We start from the raw sequence: 18,001 nt of genomic DNA on the forward strand, positions 1-18,001 counted from the left end.
TTGCTGCAGTAGCTTGATCTGTTCTCCGTGCTAAATGCCAAATACTGTGCACCTTTAATGTGGAGGAACATATTGTCTTATTTGTTTTTGTTTTTGAAATAACTATTAATGTACTATTGTGCCCTGGTGCATGCAGTGTGTTTTAGTTCTTTAGAACTCTTAATGTGTGTTCATGATTTGTAGTGCATTACTGAAAAATAAAAACCCACCCCAGAACTTCTTGTGAGTATAGGGTGTCAGTCAAAACACGACGTTTTAAAATTATTATGACTGTGAAACTCCCTACCACAGCCCAGTAACATTCACATAAAAACAAAAGCTACAGTCAGTTTATGTAGTAGCATCTACATCTTTGCCAAGTCTTGCATTAGTGTTTGTGAGAGGAAAGTGCATGTGCGTGTTTGTGTAGCTCTCCAGCCCGAAGGCAGAGGTATAAATAAAGTCACAGTGCAGCTGGAATCTAGATGCATTCATTCCACTGCAGCGTACAAAGCAGATGGAGACATAAGTGACCTAAAAAAAATGAGGGAAAGCAGCTAAGAGAGACACAATCTTGCCACTGATCCAGGAAATACATTATGACCTTCTCACTAACATCCCCCCACCCCCTCCCTTAATATCCTTTAACATAACAGCCTTGTCACACACTTATACACAAGCGTCCTTGAATGAATTGCTTTTCTCCATTATTGTTTACATCAAGCAAATGGAGCCTATACAGATTGTTTAAAAAAAAAAAAAGCCCTTTTTTCCCAAAACGGCTAGGAACTTAAAACATACAGAAAATAAATGTACACTGCAGTGACAAAGTAAAAATAATTAAAAACAGTATATAGCTGCTGGACCTCTTGCAGCAAATGCAACGCCAATATCACGCTCCGTAGTCTTGCTTTGATATTTTTATCCCATGTGTACATCATTCAAATTACTTAAAGTTTACTTTACTTTAAAGTTCCCCACTTCCTTTCAGCTCAGCCAACAAACACTCATTGGTAGCCACCAGGGACCTGCAGTACAGACACAAATCACAAAGCACTAACAAAGAAGGACTGGTTTAAGGTGTAAGAACATCATTGTTGTGGGTGGGTACAGCAAAACAGAGTGTCAACAATAAGATGGCAGTATCTTCTTACCTGTGGCTTTCTTGCAGCATATTTGACAAATCCTTGACTTTCTCAGCCTCCAGCACTTTCTCCCTCAACCCCTCAATCTCTTTCCTCAGCTCTTCCACTTCTGTCTGAGCCTCTAAAGAAGTGTAGGCATAGATGGTGAAAGTTGTTAAGAAAGAACGGCCAAATGATCTTGTATGTGTCTCCCACTGGCATGCACACACCCACCTTTAATCTGAGTAATAGGTGAACTTTTCAACATAGTCTTGAGATACTGTCGCTCTAACTTTATCAGCTGTTTTTGTAGAGCAACATTTTCCTCCAAGACAATCCTCAGCTGCTCATTTAATTTGCCCTGTGTTAAGAGTAAGAGTAAAGACAATAAATACAGTGAGTGCATCAAAACCATTAAGGGCTCCTAAAGCCCAACATTGTTTTCTAGTACTGAATCAACTCACAACTGCACTGCAAGCTTCCTCCAGCTGAGAGGAGAGGTTACGGACTTCAGTTTTGTGCTCTTCCTCCTGTGCAGCTGCTTGAAAGCTCAGTGCATCAGCTTCCCGTCTTAAGGTCCTGAGCTCTGTCTCCCTACTGGAAATATCGTTTTCCATCATAGAAAGGATCTGGACTGCCTGAGCTAGAACCAAAAATAGAAATGATGAGAAGACATTCATTATCTTCAGGCTCCTGTTATCAGATCCCACGTTCCCCAAACCAAACTTACACAGGAAGTTGTTGTTATGATGCAGTGATCTCTCTCCCATCCAGTGTTTGTCCACAAGGTTGAGGAGCATCTCCAGGGGTTTCCTATAACTACCCTGGGAGGTAAGATAAGTTGATATGAGAAAATAAACAACCTCAAATATGAAATGCTTCAGTATAGAAAATAGTAATTAATTTGTCACCCTTTTTTTCTTTTCCCCCTGCTGCAGCAGGCTGGATCCCCCTTCTGTCTTGTTGAAGCTAGAGTAGGTTAGTCTCGGAGGATGGAAGAGGGGGTTGGAAGGGTCAGACAAATTCAAACCAGGACGACGTGGACTGAGAGGCCGGATATTAGCCAATGAGGAATTATGACAAACACTTTGATCTGGAAAAATGTTGAAAACACACCTTTAACAACATGCCAAGAAAGTGTATGTGCATATTAACATCTTACATAGGACTTTGTCAGGTACAGACATTGTTCTTACCAGGATTAGGGGTATAATGTCCCTTGGCTGCATATCTGATTTGTTTGGGTAAGTCATTTTGCTTTTGTTTTCCAGGCACAGCTGTGCATTTCTCTACATAGGGGCCAAAGGACACCTTTGGTCTTTCAGTCACTTTTAATGAGCTAGAGCTTCTTTTATGAGATGGTTCTTTCATGTGAGGCACTTTGGACACTGTGTTATCTGGCAAAATAACAAATTACATGATCAAAACACAGATATTTATTTACCTTCCATGTTCATGATTAAAACAAAATAAGAATTGGATTATGTCTCCACCTGGTGGAAATGGCAGGACAATGGTCAGGGTGCAGCTGGGATTTAGTTCCCCCCTTTTTTTTTTTTTTACCATTTCCAAAAAACTATCTATTGTATTGTATCCTGTGTTCACCCAGCTCTGATTACCTTTTCAAATCACCAAATCAAAATTTCAGATTTTGATTACAATTACATAGAAATACACCACTAACATGCACTTGACTAACACTACATCTCCAATAGACTCTCTGTACAGAGAGTTGCAAAAACTTACCATATTTGGTAGGGGGGTACCTCAGGATGGATTTAGCCATTTCCTAAAAGAAATAAATCAAGAGCACATGGGAAAATGTATATGCTAATGTAATTTAATTTGGCCTACAGCAAAATAAAAATCACCTGTTTTGGAGTAGAACTTCTCTGTTCTGTAAAATCTTTTGATTCGTCCTCTTTAGGTTCTGAGACAGAAGACAGTTGAAAAATTAAGACATGATTTGGTTTTATTAAGATAATTAGCTTTGGGACATCTTACCTTCTGCCTCCTTGTGAACTGAGTGGGACTGAGTTTCACCTTGGCCTCCGTGATTCGTCACAACAAAATTCAACACAATATCCTCAGTGTCAGTCAGGAGAGAGAGACTCTTGGTAAAGTTGTCAACTAAAGCCAGTCTCTGATCACTGCTTCTGAGGACCACAAGCAAGACAGTAAAGATACAACTCAACCAAATAGCAAAAAGGAATGTATTTTGATAATGGTAACTTTAAGTGGGTGTATGTCACCCAGGTTTTTTTGTTTTTTTATAAAACACTTTTGTCCTTTAAAAATCTACACTGAAAATCTACACTTATCCGTATTTGGCTGCTTTCTATACATCTGAGTCACTCCCTTTTTTGGGCAGACTTCGTACAATGTTTTTTTTGTCCTTCATACTATTCAAGACCGAACAAACTCAGTTTGGTGTGTTTTCCATGTTCTCAAGATCATTGGTAGACATTCTATCAAGTCAAAGTTGAGCTGAAACACCTAAACTGAAGTATCTGACAATCCATGGCTATCACTGTACCTTTGGTCAGCAATTAGATTCAGAGATGAGCTCTTCTGCTGAAGTAGGCTGTCAGAGGAGAACTGCATTATGGCAGCTTTGCGCTCGGTGTCTCTGACTGAACAGCCATCTAGAAAGCAAGGTAGGAAACTCAATTATGCTGAAAACTAATCTGCGATTAGCGCAAACTGGGCGGCAAGGCTATATCTTACCTAGTTTGCGTAGGTTGGGCATGGCATGCACAAGGCAAGGGCGGTATTGTGGGTAACTTTTGGTCAGAGGGTTGAGCCTGAGGTCCAGCTCTCTCAAAACTGGCAGCTTGTACAACACTTTCACTTCTTCAAGGGAAGGTATGCAGTTATAGTACAAGATGAGCCTTTCCAGCACTTTCAAATGTTGAACTCCCTAGGGAGAAAACAATTGTTTTAAATTGGGTATGGCAACAGATACTATTAGTTCATAAAAAAACAACAGTATAACAAAAAGGAAGTAAAAAAGTAAATACAAAAAAAATGGACGTTAAATAGTTCCACAATTGTAGAATTTTATTTAACACCTAACAAGCACGTTTACAACTTTAAAACATGATCCAGAATTTAAACCTACCTCAACAAGGACGAGCGCATTGCAGGAAAGGTCCAAAGACTTCAGACGGACAAAGTTATTAAGTGCGTTTCCCAGATGTCTGATCTTCTCTTCATATGTCCCCGGGAGGCTCAGTGAGCGGACATCACCTGTTTAAAACGTATACAATTTACATATGTATAAATGAAGAGGGCACTGTATTATTCGCTTCTGGAGCTTTGGTTTGCAGCAGGTGACAGTTATTGCTGGTAGCTATGCTAGTTGGTAGCTATGCTAGCTGTTAGCATAGCCCCCGATGCTAAGGCTTGGTAAAAGTAACTAGCTACAATTGTTTTACATAACAAAAGTTGAACGCTGCTGCTAGACGCGTAGTGTTAGCTGGTATTACTCCTATACAACGTTAGTATTAACATGGCATACTATTACCCAGACAGGGATGTTTTAATTTTAATCTCTCCCGTATCCATTGCTCTGTTATGGTTGTCAAACACTCCGCCGCCATACTTTTTGAACTTTTGCTGCCTTCGGGTACTGTCGCAAGAAATCAAAAACGCCAATGTCTTTTCATTGACTACTCCTAGTATTTAACATTGCATTTAATACACATAACCTGAACGCGGTCTTGCTTGCTATATAATACAAGTTTTGTGTTTTTTATCAGTAACTTAACGTTACATAGGCTAAATGTATTTCAAGTACAAATGTATATGTAGAGCACCGCCTCATTCAAAGCAAGTAAAACCGCTTTAGAGATTGATAAAACAGAATGAAACAATACTGTGATTTAAAGAACATAAATTAAACTCAGAATCCAATTAATCCGCTTTGTCCAGTGCATACAGGTAGTCTATCATGGTCCAGTGGAAGGTAGTCTCGCATTTCTACACCTATGCATGGACACAGCGCTTTTGCGCTTTTAACTGGTACAGTGGCAGACAGTTTATGAGCTGCATGAAGGCATCTTTCAGAGTCTGCGCACTGTCCATATCCGGACTTGTCACGTGTCAAAACACACCAAAACATCCACTAAACAAACGTTTGTTCATGTGTAGTTTGGTCTTTGTGCTCTGTGTTTAACTGACTTAATAAAAAATAGTATCCGGCATTCAGATACATGCAACTTCAGACACGTTCTTTAGAAATAACTTTTTGTTGCCGTTAGTAACGGTCACGTTGCCAACATCGTGGTTACTTACTGGAGTTTCACTTGTCCTCGGATCAATGGCGTCCTGTGTTACAGAGTGGATAACGTCTTGTTCCAACGTCATTCTCTCTGCCACAGCATTGTACTCTTCTTACAGATTGTTTAAGGTAGGTTTTATTCAGTGTAGTGCCAATGTAGATACTTTAGAATTTACTAAGCTTAAGGCTGAACCATAAGTCACTATGTTCTACTACTACGCAAGAAAAACAATTGGTAAGTTAATTACTACTTTTGTTAAATATTCTTCGACTAAATTGTCATATTTATTTTTAATACATGGTTATTACATGTATTCTAGACAACCTAGGATTGGGATCTCTGTTTCTTTTAGTTAGAAAAGAGATCATCAATAAATCCATGTGTAACAGTTCTCACTTTGTAATTCTGCAACTGCCTCTGCATGTACCTCTCTCTGCAGGATCACAGGGCTCCTTCATTAGGCCTCTTCCTGCTTGGACTTTCTGCAGCACTTTGCATCTCACATCCCTCCTGCTCATACCTCACTTCTATCCAGAGAGAAGCAGAATGGGCTGGCGAGGTTCTGGCCCCAGCGCTGGTCACCTTTGACTTTCTGTGGCTCAGTGAAGACCACAACACGGCACATATTCTCCTTTGTGGCTCCTGTCTGCTGCTGGGAGTGTGTGACTGGGTCTCAGCAGATGCTGTCACACTGATGACACGCTGCCTGGGCCTGTCTTCCCTGTCCTGCTGCCTGACGGTGTGTCTGTTTGCCAGTAATGCTTTAGGGGCCTTTGGTGGTGTGGCCCTCAGCCTCCCGCTGCTTGTGGCTCAGAGGGTTGAAACAAACACTTTTACTCCACTGTTTTCTCCAGCTGCAACTGAGGGACTCGCCAAGTGGCTTTTAAAGGGCTCTATGTCTGTTGGGTGTTGGGCCTCCACACAGGCCCTCAGCAAGTTTCTGTTGTATGTGACGGACCAATGTCAAAGCAATTATTAATCATTGAACAAAAATGGCAAACATTATCTGCTTCCATCTGCTCAAATGTGAGCATTTAAAAAAAAAAAGAAATGTCCTTGGGTTTAAGACTGTTCAGACAAGCAGCGTTTGGCTCTGGGAAATGACAGGCATTTTTTTTCAATTCTTTGTATGTCTTGTATATAAATTGATGAATCTAAAAAATAATCTCTAGATTAATCAAAAATGGAAATAAAAATGTTTTCAGCATGAATTCCTAAAATAGAGACAATATCCATTTAAGAATAACATTCTTTTTCCATATGGATGTTTAAGAACATAATACAAGCCATTATTATTGAACAAAAAACAATTAGGGCTGAGATATATAGAAAAATGAAAAACCAAAATCAAATTGTCTGCATGTTAATGGAAAGTCAAACTGAAGTACCAATTAGATCTACTTTAATTTAATCTAGTATCTGCTTAAGCATAGACCTTGGCTGAACTGTTCATATGAACTTAGCTTAAATAAAAGCACAGGGTTAGACAAGGCATGGATACCATTGAAAAAACTAATTTGCACGCAAATCTGTGGTCACAGTTTAAAACTGATAGCCCATGGTGTATTATTATTATTATCATTACAGCATCACTTTGATGCAGCAATGAACTTTTCAGACATATTTGAGTGCCCTGCTGACATTTATTGTGCTGTTCAATTTGAATATATGATGTAGCCAGCATGTGGGTGTTTGAATATGTTATGTGATCATTTCAAAGAAGGTCTAGCAGGCTGTACTCAATCTCCGGCCATTGACACCCTCCACACATCTTTCTAACAGTTTTTCTGTATCCGGCTGCTTTAGAGTCTGGGTACTATTTGTTCTGCAGCTTCAGCAGTATCACTGTTTAAATATCTGCAGTGGTCTAAGCTCTGGGCTTGCTCCTACCTCAGTATGCCCATTTGTTACTTACCAGTGCACTTCTTTATTAATACTTCCTTGGTGTTTAATGGCTGTGATGTTAACACAAATTACATCATCAGTTCAACCATTTGTCCACAGTGTTGTCCCTGCAAGATGATATCCTTACAAAGATGTGTAGTGGACACTGCAGATTCTCTCTCAGGATTTCAGAGTTGTGAGCAGCTGCCTCAGCAGTTTTACTGCAATAAATCAACAAGCATCTGTGGCTGTGAGGCAATGCCTTTGTCAGATCTCAGGGTACAGGTGGACAGGGACATTTACAAAGTATTCAAAAATTATGTGCACATATGTGAGTTTGGGGTGCCAGAAATCATGATGATTGTGCTGCCGGTGCTTTTTTTACGTAATGATTCATCATTGAGTTCATGTCTTTTTTTTGCAAGTATTTTAAAAATGTCACGTTATACTTCTATGTATTCTTTTATTATATCACTTTTTGTTACAAAAATATGAATATATACTAAAGGAAGATTAAGTTAACATAACTTGAATAAATTATGTCAATGTTTATTAAAAAACACTCCAGATATGTAATTCCACATTGCATTTCAAAGATCTCTTGGCTCATGTTCAAAGTGTCCAACTAGTGTACCAGTCCATGCAAATGTCTCTATATTTGCAATAAGTGCATTATGCTGCAGTTTCAGATTTTTATAAGCACCTGGAACCTGACATAGCTCATCAACCTGTATGCCTCTGGCCGCTGGTCTCAGCATCAACCCCCTCCCTGGCTCAATCAGTCTCCATACTGAATCGGTCACTTCACCACTGCAGCGGATCAGGAAACTGCACTGAGCATGTTTGCTGCAGATGCAGCCTGTAGATGGAGCAAAGTGGAGAGGAGGAGAAAGGGGAGGGAAGAGAACGGCAGAGAGGGAGTCACACAGGAGCTGCACACAGCGCTGGGATGCTGTTGCAGCTCTGAGAACAAGGGCTGCATGGGAAGATTTGTCATTGACAACACAGATGGAGTGTGAAAGGGGAATACAAATGACTGGGATGTCAGATTGCCATCATCAAAGAGGAAAATATTTGTGATAAGGTAAAAAAAAAAAAGATAAACATTTTAGCAAGATCATAGGGTGATGGATAAAATATAGTATAGCATCTGGAGAAGTCCTGATGTATCGAGACCAGTTTTTACATTAATGTATCCTATGATAATTGACTGATATAAGACTTGAGTGTTACAGTAATACCAGGGTAAATAACTTTGTCTGCTTTTCTGCTGCATGATTGAGATATATGTGAGTTAATCTGTCATTGACAGGGATTCTTGGTCAGCATAGAGATGTACGCCTTCTACTCCCTGTTAGTCTACATCTTCTACACTGTGTTTAAGAAGGAAGAGGAGGATGAAGCTTTGGAGGGGGCGCGTGGATCTTCCTCAGACGTATGTCTAGCCACATCATGTGCAGCCTCAGGAGTCCTCTGTCAGGAATAAAACAAATTTTTGTGGGGAACATGCATGCGTCATCTACCACCTGACAGTACAATAAGGCTCCGTCATAAAGGATGTAGAAATTGGTGGTGTCATTGTTCTGCCTTTTGTGTGCATTTTTAGGCATGCAATGTGTAAATATTTTGTCTGTGTATTGCCATCTGACCCGTATGTATGTTGCTGTGCTCAGGAGCCAGGACCTGTTACCATGGAAACAAGGAGCAGGAGGAGAAATAGCCACACCTCCAAAATGGGTAAAAAGGCTTGTGCTCGGCTTGGTGAATCCAGTGAGTGCTCAAATACCTTGTATTTAGGCAGTCAAATCATATAGATAGTTTCCACTAATTAATTATTTAGTGCATACATTAGTTTACTCTTCAATGTTTATGTAATTTGTTGTCATCCAGGCAGTAGCAGTGACAGTGATGAAATGTCTCTGAGTGATGAAGGCGAGGACGATGGCCCAGACATCCCAGCATGCACTCCTCTGGCTGCTTTTCTGTCCTTCAAGCAGGACGCTGAGAAAAGGAGGGCCTCACAGGTTCAGCTGGAAACCACAGGAAAGGTAGCAAAACTGTGTCATCACCTTGACTGAGCTGCTCATGTGATACATAGGTTCCCCAAATAAGGTGTTCTGTGGTTTGAAACGGTGTTTGTATGTGTGCTTCTGTACTGCCCAGTTGACAGAGTCTCCCCTGGTGGCAGTAATGTCCCACTTGCTGAGTTTTCTGGAGCAGTACTCTCACTTCCAGCAGCTACAACAGCAGGCCGACCAGTACCGGGTGCAGCTGAAAAGGCACCGCGTTCAGCACCGCCGCCAGATGAAGGCTCTGCGAGCATCGTACCGCCAACGCCTCAGGGACAAGAGCAGCATCATCAGCAGCCTGGAGGAGACCATCAGCCAGCAACAGACCCCCAGTCCAATGAGCGAGGGTGAGGGAGGAAAAAAAGGATGGGGGAAGGGTGAAATTAAGGTGGAAGAAGAATGGTTTGACATTTCCATACGTTGGGTGTATGGATGATGAAAAACAGAGAGACTGGCTGTTTCAATAACCACACATATAAGTATATTGGTTGGTGTGAAAAGAGAAGCTGAAAGTGGCATTGCCAACTTAACATAGATTTAAATCGATATGAGACTTCAGGTTGGATGAGATCATCTGATGGATGGAGGAGGATGGATTAGGATGAATAGAAAAAAGCAAATTTGACCCATGATAGCTGTACATAATCAGAATCGCTGTACATCCACTGGGATACATAATATATGGTAGATGAGTGTATTGTACTCTCATCTGCAGTTGAGGAAATCCAGTAATTTTCCATTATTGTACAAAAAATGTGAGCAGGATTTGAGAGGAAGTCATCCATTTTTAAGACAGTGTCCTACGTAGTTCACTTCAAGGTTCTATGATGCTGATTTCCACTATTCATCCTATTTTTTTCAACCAGGGAACACACTGTACACCTTTTTTATAGAACAATACAGTCATCAGCAGAGGAGCAGACTGATTAGATTTATGTGGGTGTACACTGCCTTTGACCTCAAAGCTTTAGATGTGGGTATCTGCTGTGTTTCAGATTTGACCAGATGGTTCTTTGACCTCGGAGCAGAAGGGTAGCCGTACCAACGGCACTGTTGCTTCTGTGCATACAGTATGTGCATCATGTTAACAAGTGCATGAAGGTGTAGACAGATCAGATTCCTGTCCTGAGGCTGACTGATACAGCCTCAGAGAAATATGTCCATATGTATGATAACAAGTTTGATTACCAGACACAATTCTCAGTGTGTAGGCATGTCCAAGCAGAGGACATCATGCACACTGACTCTCATTAGTCGCAGCACAAAGATACATGATTCTTTGGCGACCGTCTTTGGTACTTGGATGGTGACTCTGTGGCTCTCTTTCATGAATAAAACATGGCTGAGAGTGCTGTTATATTCCCTGTGAATGCACTTACTCGGTCTGGCACATGCAAGGTGCCACGTGTACTTGGTCTAAAAATAGCCCAGAGTCCATGTTACAAGGCAGTTTGGTTTGTTTGTTTACTGTAATGCAACGTGCAGGCCTAAGTGGAGGAGTGATGTCTCTTGGATGTGCAGTATTTCCCATCAGTTGTGCATTTTCACTGTGTTGTGATCTTCTATTCTGTATTTCATTTCAATGAATGGCTGGTGCTCCATTCAGTGGTCATTCATCAAGAATGTAGCACAGAATCTCAGTTTGTGTTTTAGTTGGAGAAAATAAGTTTTTTTTGCATTTCAAGCTTCTCTTTTAAAATGTTCAAAGCTATCTCAGTGCCTCTGCAGAATTCTCATGTTTCTTGCAAGCAAGGTTATTCTAACACTCCTGATGCACAGCTGTAGCCTCTCCTCCATGTTTTTTCTTTCTTTCCTGTCTTCACCACCTCTCCCTGCACCTTTGTGACACAACAAATTTGACAGGGCGTGTTGATATAATTAGCATACAGCCCTGCAATGATAATCCAAAGTGGCAGTGCCTGTTAAATCATTGAAAAAAGGGATTAAAAAGCTGTTGGCCATACTGCTCGGGTTCCCGTTGAACAATGAAGGAGTTTTAGCAGGTTTTTGCATTGTATAAATCCTCCTGATCACTCCAGGCTGCATGTGAGAAGCCGCATTAATCCTTTATAGGTCTGTGAAGTTTCCACCGGAGATTTGAGAGCGGAAACAATAATGTTAACTTCACTGCGATGCACGGTGACTACATGGTGTGTAAAAGACCTATAAGTGCATACTTAATGTTCATTAATATTACACACTCTCAAGCTTTCAGGTGTACTGTAGAAATAAGTCATAACTGAAAACATATAGAAAACAGGTCAGAGGAAGTTCAAAGGTTTTTGGTGGCCTAATATGAATATGGGTCCAAAGATGACAGAATAGGATTAAGGTTATTTTTGCTGTTAGTTATGCCGTCAGTACTCAGGCTAATGATGATGATGATGATGATGCAGTGGCTGATAATAGGTCTGCTTATTTACGTCCCCCAGGTGAGTCCAGCAGTGATGCAGGGACACAAGCTGGGGTTCACCGGCTGGTTGAGTCTCTGTACGGTCTGCAGGGCGAGAGGAGTAAGCTGAGAGGAGAACTCCGTCTGCTGCACTCACAGCTGGAGCAGAAGGAAAGGGACAGACACTCTCGAATACAAGCCTTTCAACAGCAGGTAAGTTGCAGCTGCATTGTAGGTAAATTCCAAATTCTATTTCCATTTAGGAAAAAATGCTAATTTTCACATTTTGCTATAAACATGTCTATATGCAAAAATCTAAACCTTTAACCTTTCTCATTTTTTGCACAGATTGATGAGCTCAAGAGTTGCATAGAGGAGCGCGAGGAGGAGCTGTCAAGACTGAGAACAGCCACCGTAAGCACTTTAAACTATTGATTTAATATTTTGTCAAGTCTTTGTCACTTTTTACTTAATTAGCAAAGCTGCTCACATGCACTGAAGGAAATGCCATGCTGTAAAAATGCCACACAACAGTCAGCATGCCTTGTGAACCTTAATGATAAATCCATGATGAAAAAACATTCATCTACAAGGAGATATATATATATATATATGAAATTCTGGTTTTGATGCATCTCTCATCGTTATGTGTAACCTCATGTTTCATTTCCTCAGGGGGTCACAGACTCAGAGAAGCGGGTTCTGTGTCTGTCAGCAGAGAACGAGAGTCTGAAGCAGAACCTGAGCGTTACCCAAGGCCTTCTGCAGCAGCTGTCAACCATCCCCTCCCAGTCCAGCACCATGCTCATCAAGGTGAGACGCACAGCCCTGCTGAGAGCTCAATGTCCTGCTGCAAAGGCAGCCATTATTAACTGCAAACACCATTTGTTTTTACATTGACTTTGTTGAATGTGCTCTGCTAGGAGAATGAAAACCTGCGCAGCAGAGTGCAGCAGCTGGAGATGTCCCTACAGCAGCGTGCTGAGCAGCTGTCACAACTGGAGCGACAGAGCGATCAAAGCGAGTGGAGAAGAGGAGAGGAGCTGAGGAAACGAGAGGACCGAGTAAGGGAGCTCCAGCTGGAGTTGGACAGGGAGAGAGGCAAGGAGCCAGTGGTGAAGGTATATTTTACCTGAGAGTGAGATTTGTTAACTGGAAACACAACAATGTTCATTATAAAAAGGGAATATTGAACAAAATTGCAACAAAATACACATTGCCTCTTTATTTTTAGTAGAGACCCTACTCAGATGTATTTCTCTCTCTCTCAGTATGTCACCCAGACTGTGGAGGTGGAATCACCAGCCACGTTAAAGCAGCTGACCAAAGCCAGACAGAGGAATGAACTGCTGTCCGATAAGCTGTCCAATCAGAATGAGCGGTGCAAACAGCTGGAAGAACACATCAGGAAGTCCGATGAATACAGCTGTAATCTGCAGCACAAGGTAACGAACAGAAAGTTACTGTATATCTCTCACATCTGCTTTGAAGTATGCATACACAGTCATACACTGATTAAACATGTAGTATAAAAAACTAACCATTGTAAGGTTGGCCCTGACAATAATGTTCTATAATAATGCTACCTATCCATCAGTACACATATTATTACTGTTGGCTACTGCTCACGACAGGAGATTTCAATTCAATTCAATAATATTTATAGTATCAATTCATAAAAAGTATTTTCTCAAGACACTTTACATATAGAGTGGGTTTAGAACACACTCTATAATTTACAAGGACCCAACAACTCTAGTAATTCCCACAAGAGCAAGCATTTAGTACGACAGTGGCGAGGAAAAACTCCCTTTTAGGAAGAAACCTCGGACAGACCCAGGCTCTCGGTAGGCGGTGTCTGACGGGGACGGTTGGGGGTGTAATGAATAGTGGCAACAACAGTCACAATAAAAGATAATGGAACAGTGACTAGAAATTGTGGTTTGTAGTAGTTCATGGCATGGTAGGGCACTGCAGGAGACAAGGAAACTGGCGACAAATCCCAGATAGTCCTCCTGATGCCATCAACTTTGACTTAGTAAAATAAGGGCTAAATAAAGCACCCCCTGTTAGAGAACAGATAACTAGAAGAGAGAGAGAATCAAAGGAAGGAGGAAGTTTCCACAACACATATCAATGTCATTGACAGATAAACTCATGACAGAGCTGAGGCTGCACAGATTGGACAAGTCGAGCTGACAAATTGCTGTGCTCAACTTTTTACAGATTGCAGCGTATGAGCGAGAAATCAGTAAACTGAGAGAGGAGCTGTTGAAAGAGATTGGCCACTTGGAGGAGAGGAAAGAAGAGGCTGTGAAGGCTGCTGCCACCTGCTCAGCCGAGCACTTTCAGAACCTGCAGGATCAATTTTTCAGTGAGTTGCACCAAATAATCAATCCCCCGAAAAAGAAAAAAAGAATGTATTTAAAGAGATGGTTCAACATTTTGTGAAATATGCTTATTTCCCAAAATGCCAAAGTATTCCTTAACATAGACTTATCGAGATAAACCTCTATTTAACATAGTATTTTTTATTTTTGGCAGGCTTGCAGAAGCGTCTGACTTCACTCCCTCCGACTTTACGCTCCATGAAAACAGACTACACCAGTCTGAGGAGCCAGGTTCGAAACTTCTCAGACTTTTACGGATCAGCTATCAGTGAAGCAAAAAAACAGGTACGTACATGACGTACATCACCTCATGAATTACTGTAGTCCCCTGTATTTAGGGGACTGTTAAATCTGACCAAATCAACAAGCCTAGTAAAGAATGTTTTTGCTGTATTTTGTCTTTTTCAGATTTCAGCAGTGATCAGTGAGATGTCTGAAGCCAACAAAGATCTCTTGGAGAAATATAGGAAGGAGGTCGCACTGCGCAGGAAGTACCATGAGCAGCTGGTGGAGCTTAAAGGTGTGCAGAGAAGACGTTAAATATTGATTGCAGAAAGTAAAATCTTTGTCATTAACTGGGCCCTCTGGTTTTAAGGCAACATTCGCGTGCTGTGTCGTGTAAAGCCTGTGCTGAAGGAGGACCAGCATGAGGAGGGACAGTCTGTGGTGGTGACCACGGACCCCAACAACGAGTCCTTGCTCAATGTGCTGAACAAAGGGAAGGGTCGCATCTTTGAACTGGACAAGGTCTTCCAGCCTCAGGCCACACAGGAAGAGGTATGGACATGAAAAAGCATATGCTGGAAATATAATTTTAACAAGAACTCTAACCCTTTGTCTGGTTTTCTTCAGGTCTTTCAGGAGATTGAGCCTCTTGTGACGTCCAGCATTGATGGCTACCATGTCTGCATATTTGCATATGGGCAGACTGGCTCTGGAAAAACCTACACAATGGAGGTACACTTTCTAGTTTTACAGCATTATTGGAGCCAAAGAGTGATTATCCATAATGTAGGCTGCAGGCTAAGTATCATTTGATTTTTAGGGCAGTGTGGAGAACCCAGGCATCAACCAGCGAGCCCTGAAGCATCTGTTCAGTGAGATTGAGGAGAGGAAGGACATGTGGTCTTACACGGTCACCGTCAGCTCTGTGGAGATCTACAACGAGGTGCTAAGGTACAATATGCTGCACTTTTATTTAGATATCCTTTTAGTCTATTAAAGGAAATCCTACAAAAAAGGATAATATATTAGACCTACTACTAACTACTTGTTTTAATCTTTGCTTCATATTTTGATTCTCAGGGACCTGCTGAGTAAGGATGGAGAGAAACTGGATATCAAGATCAACCCGGACGGAACAGGACAGCTGCACGTGCCAGGCCTCAGGGTTATCGAAGTGAAGAGCTTTCAGCACATCAAGAAGGTGACACAGGTTCTGATTGGATACTGAATTGCCGTTCACTATAAGAGTAAATCATTACATTTATGCTTCTTTTGTCAAGATTTTAGCCACAGCCCGAAGGAACAGGATCACCTTCGGCACTCAGATGAACCAGCACAGCTCCCGCTCCCACGCTCTGCTCTGCATCACCGTTCAGGGCACTGACCTCGCCACCGGGTCCAAAACCACCGGTAAGTCACCCACGCATTTCTCCATTTTAAAAGGCTCCTTATTAATATTTGCTCTAAATCTTGGCAATCATTTTAGAATCCTGTTTTATTAAATCTGAATGCATTCTAGCTACTGCATAATGCTGGATCAAAAACAATAATGTCATTGTGAACATCTGCGTTCTTTGAGCAGTAGAAAAGATGTGAAAGAGAAAAATCACAAAAGAGAGGCTTCTGATCAGGATTCATTTAGACACATGTGGGTCAAGAGATCACAGTCTTCATCGTTTCACCTTTACTCTGAATTCACTTTTCTTTCCTCAGGCAAGTTGAACCTGGTGGACTTGGCTGGCTCGGAGAGGGTATGGAAGTCTGGTGCAGAGGGAGAGAGACTGAAAGAGGCCCAGAATATCAACCGCTCTCTGCTGTCACTGGGAGATGTAATTCAAGCACTGAGAGCGCGGCAGACTCATATCCCTTTCAGAAACTCCCGCCTTACATACTTATTACAGGACTCCCTGGGCAAAGGCAGCAAGACTGTCATGGTGGTCCAGGTAAGATTAATGCTCCAAATTCTTCTCTAGACTTTCAGCCTTATAAGTATGATATAGTTGCAATAGATTACATGTCAAGCAGTTGTTGTTGCTTGTTGTGAGCCTTGTTTTGTTTCAACTGTTTCTACCAAAGGTATCTGCTCTGCAGAGTAATGTGGGAGAGACATTGTGCTCACTGAAGTTTGCCCAGAGGGTTTGCAAGGTGGAACTGGGTCCTGCAGCCAGGAAGATTGAATCTGGTGGAGGACAGTACGACTGACAGCCTTGAATCAGCCACTTCCTGTTCCCAATGACCACCAGGAAGCTCTGAATGCACCAGTCTTTAGATTATTACCCACTCAATCAACACGCAACAGTATCAACAAGATGAACAGCAATCCTGCTCAAGGGCTAAATCTGTGGAGGTCTGTGTGGCACCCGGACGCCAACCTTTGATTGAGGTTAGGTATCGAGGCCTCCTCTTTGCCATTCTCTGCTTCTGACGAGTGATAAACCATTACCATTAGCTAATCTGCATGCAGGAGAATATATTCTTCCACTCTAAATGCCAGAACAACCTCTGACTACAACAGCTCAGTTTCCTTTTATTAAATACCAAAATCCAGGATTTATCTTATCAGCTTTTCTCGCTGAATAACACAGTATTTACAGCATCACGTTTGATCAGGTTCAACCAGCTTCCAGAGCAACAACATCAACACTTCCGTTTTTGCAGTATTAATCACCTTGTTATAAATGTCTGTAGTTTGTGAGCTTCATCTCCAATGTTGTATATTTTGGAAGATTGTAGTGTGTAGGAGAAGCTGTTTTGTTGTAAAAGTATGGCTATAAATCATTCAACAACACTTAAGTCACATGTTAGTGTAGTGTTTTTTTTTTTCTTTCCAGAAAAGCTGTTTTTCGTTTCTCTTTTCGCCTTCTGAGAACGGAGGAAAGAGGTTGAAGAAAGCAGGTGGCCTTTTATTAAGAGTGGTTATATAATTAACTGTGCAATACTCTCCTTATTAAGGAGACAGTCTGGGCCTATGTGGACATAAGATGCACTTTATTGTGAAATAACAGGAGCATTTAAGTTCAGAACAGGTATTTAGGTGCTTGAAATATATACTAGTATGTCATACCAAAAACAGCATATTGATATCTGTTCATCATTGTTCCTCTACTTATCACCCATTGGATCAAAGCTACATTGATTCAAAAGTAGCAAGTTGTTAATGTTGCAGTAACTATCATGAGTACATAGGGATCACTTGATTATGACTAGAGAGTGAATTTTCAGATTTTCTGAATAAATGTGATGTATTTAACAAGTCTCTCTCTTATTGGACACTCCACAGCAAAATATTTTAAAAAATAATTAGGCGTGACACATTACAGCGGCAGCTATCCCTTGAACATCTCTGGATATATGAGGCATTTTTTCCAATTTGGAAATCAAATGGGTAGGACTGCTTTATGAAAATACTTTATTTCTTACTTTATTATTTTAGGTTTTTTGTGTCATTGTGTGTGATAAAGTATTTTCCATACTGTACTATTTTACAATATACACTCACCGGCCACTTTATTAGGTACCCCATGCTAGTAACGGGTTGGACCCCCTTTTGCCTTCAGAACTGCCTCAATTCTTCGTGGCATAGATTCAACAAGGTGCTGGAAGCATCTCAGGGAGTTTGGTCATATTGACATGATGGCATCCACAGTTGCAGGAT

General features: G+C 41.2%; 2 protein-coding genes across 8 annotated transcripts; one reads left to right on the forward strand and one right to left on the reverse strand.

Annotated features, from left to right (window-relative positions):
- Window positions 1-96: 96 nt before the first annotated feature.
- cep72 (centrosomal protein 72) lies at window positions 97-5,027 on the reverse strand. 4 transcript variants are annotated; one of them, XM_032519293.1, is made up of 14 exons: window positions 4,624-5,027; window positions 4,225-4,352; window positions 3,831-4,023; window positions 3,640-3,748; window positions 3,108-3,259; window positions 2,975-3,033; window positions 2,850-2,892; window positions 2,300-2,500; window positions 2,015-2,196; window positions 1,834-1,927; window positions 1,568-1,746; window positions 1,338-1,464; window positions 1,134-1,245; window positions 97-513 (listed from the first exon to the last, which is right to left on the reverse strand). In XM_032519293.1, the coding sequence occupies exons 1-14, from the start codon at window positions 4,703-4,705 to the stop codon at window positions 471-473; spliced, it is 1,704 nt and encodes a 567-aa protein (XP_032375184.1). In that variant the 5' UTR covers window positions 4,706-5,027; the 3' UTR covers window positions 97-470. The 4 variants fall into 4 exon arrangements, with proteins under 4 accessions (XP_032375184.1, XP_032375181.1, XP_032375180.1 ...); XM_032519290.1 differs by having other exon boundaries at window positions 97-1,007; window positions 3,108-3,256; window positions 4,624-5,026; XM_032519289.1 differs by having other exon boundaries at window positions 97-1,007; window positions 4,624-5,026.
- A 176-nt stretch (window positions 5,028-5,203) lies between these two features.
- si:ch211-257p13.3 (kinesin-like protein KIFC3) lies at window positions 5,204-17,596 on the forward strand. 4 transcript variants are annotated; one of them, XM_032519286.1, is made up of 21 exons: window positions 5,204-5,620; window positions 5,826-8,354; window positions 8,583-8,705; window positions 8,944-9,040; window positions 9,161-9,318; window positions 9,434-9,686; window positions 11,772-11,944; window positions 12,080-12,145; window positions 12,407-12,544; window positions 12,655-12,852; window positions 13,003-13,176; window positions 13,958-14,105; window positions 14,276-14,406; window positions 14,530-14,641; window positions 14,717-14,898; window positions 14,974-15,078; window positions 15,167-15,297; window positions 15,427-15,547; window positions 15,627-15,756; window positions 16,060-16,289; window positions 16,423-17,596. In XM_032519286.1, exons 3-21 carry the CDS (start codon window positions 8,604-8,606, stop codon window positions 16,546-16,548), a joined length of 2,775 nt encoding a protein of 924 aa, XP_032375177.1. In that variant the 5' UTR covers window positions 5,204-5,620; window positions 5,826-8,354; window positions 8,583-8,603; the 3' UTR covers window positions 16,549-17,596. The 4 variants fall into 4 exon arrangements, with proteins under 4 accessions (XP_032375177.1, XP_032375176.1, XP_032375178.1 ...); XM_032519285.1 differs by having other exon boundaries at window positions 5,204-5,514; XM_032519287.1 differs by having other exon boundaries at window positions 5,204-5,514; window positions 12,655-12,846.
- The last annotated feature ends 405 nt before the right edge of the window (window positions 17,597-18,001 follow it).

The sequence above is a fragment of the Etheostoma spectabile genome, chromosome 6 (assembly GCF_008692095.1).
Source record: "Etheostoma spectabile isolate EspeVRDwgs_2016 chromosome 6, UIUC_Espe_1.0, whole genome shotgun sequence".
In the NCBI taxonomy this organism is placed as follows: Eukaryota; Metazoa; Chordata; class Actinopteri; order Perciformes; family Percidae; genus Etheostoma; species Etheostoma spectabile.

Coding starts and splice junctions, on each gene's coding strand:
- cep72 (XM_032519289.1), bottom strand. CDS start 4,705: ATGGCGGCGGAGTGTTTGACAACCATAACAGAGCAATGGATACGGGAG. Junction 1,747..1,833: donor TCATAACAACAACTTCCTGT/GTAAGTTTGGTT, acceptor TTTTGGTTCTAG/CTCAGGCAGTCCAGATCCTT. Junction 1,465..1,567: donor AGGAAGCTTGCAGTGCAGTT/GTGAGTTGATTC, acceptor CTCTTAACACAG/GGCAAATTAAATGAGCAGCT.
- si:ch211-257p13.3 (XM_032519286.1), top strand. CDS start 8,604: ATGTACGCCTTCTACTCCCTGTTAGTCTACATCTTCTACACTGTGTTT. Junction 12,545..12,654: donor CCAGCACCATGCTCATCAAG/GTGAGACGCACA, acceptor GTGCTCTGCTAG/GAGAATGAAAACCTGCGCAG. Junction 16,290..16,422: donor AGACTGTCATGGTGGTCCAG/GTAAGATTAATG, acceptor TTTCTACCAAAG/GTATCTGCTCTGCAGAGTAA.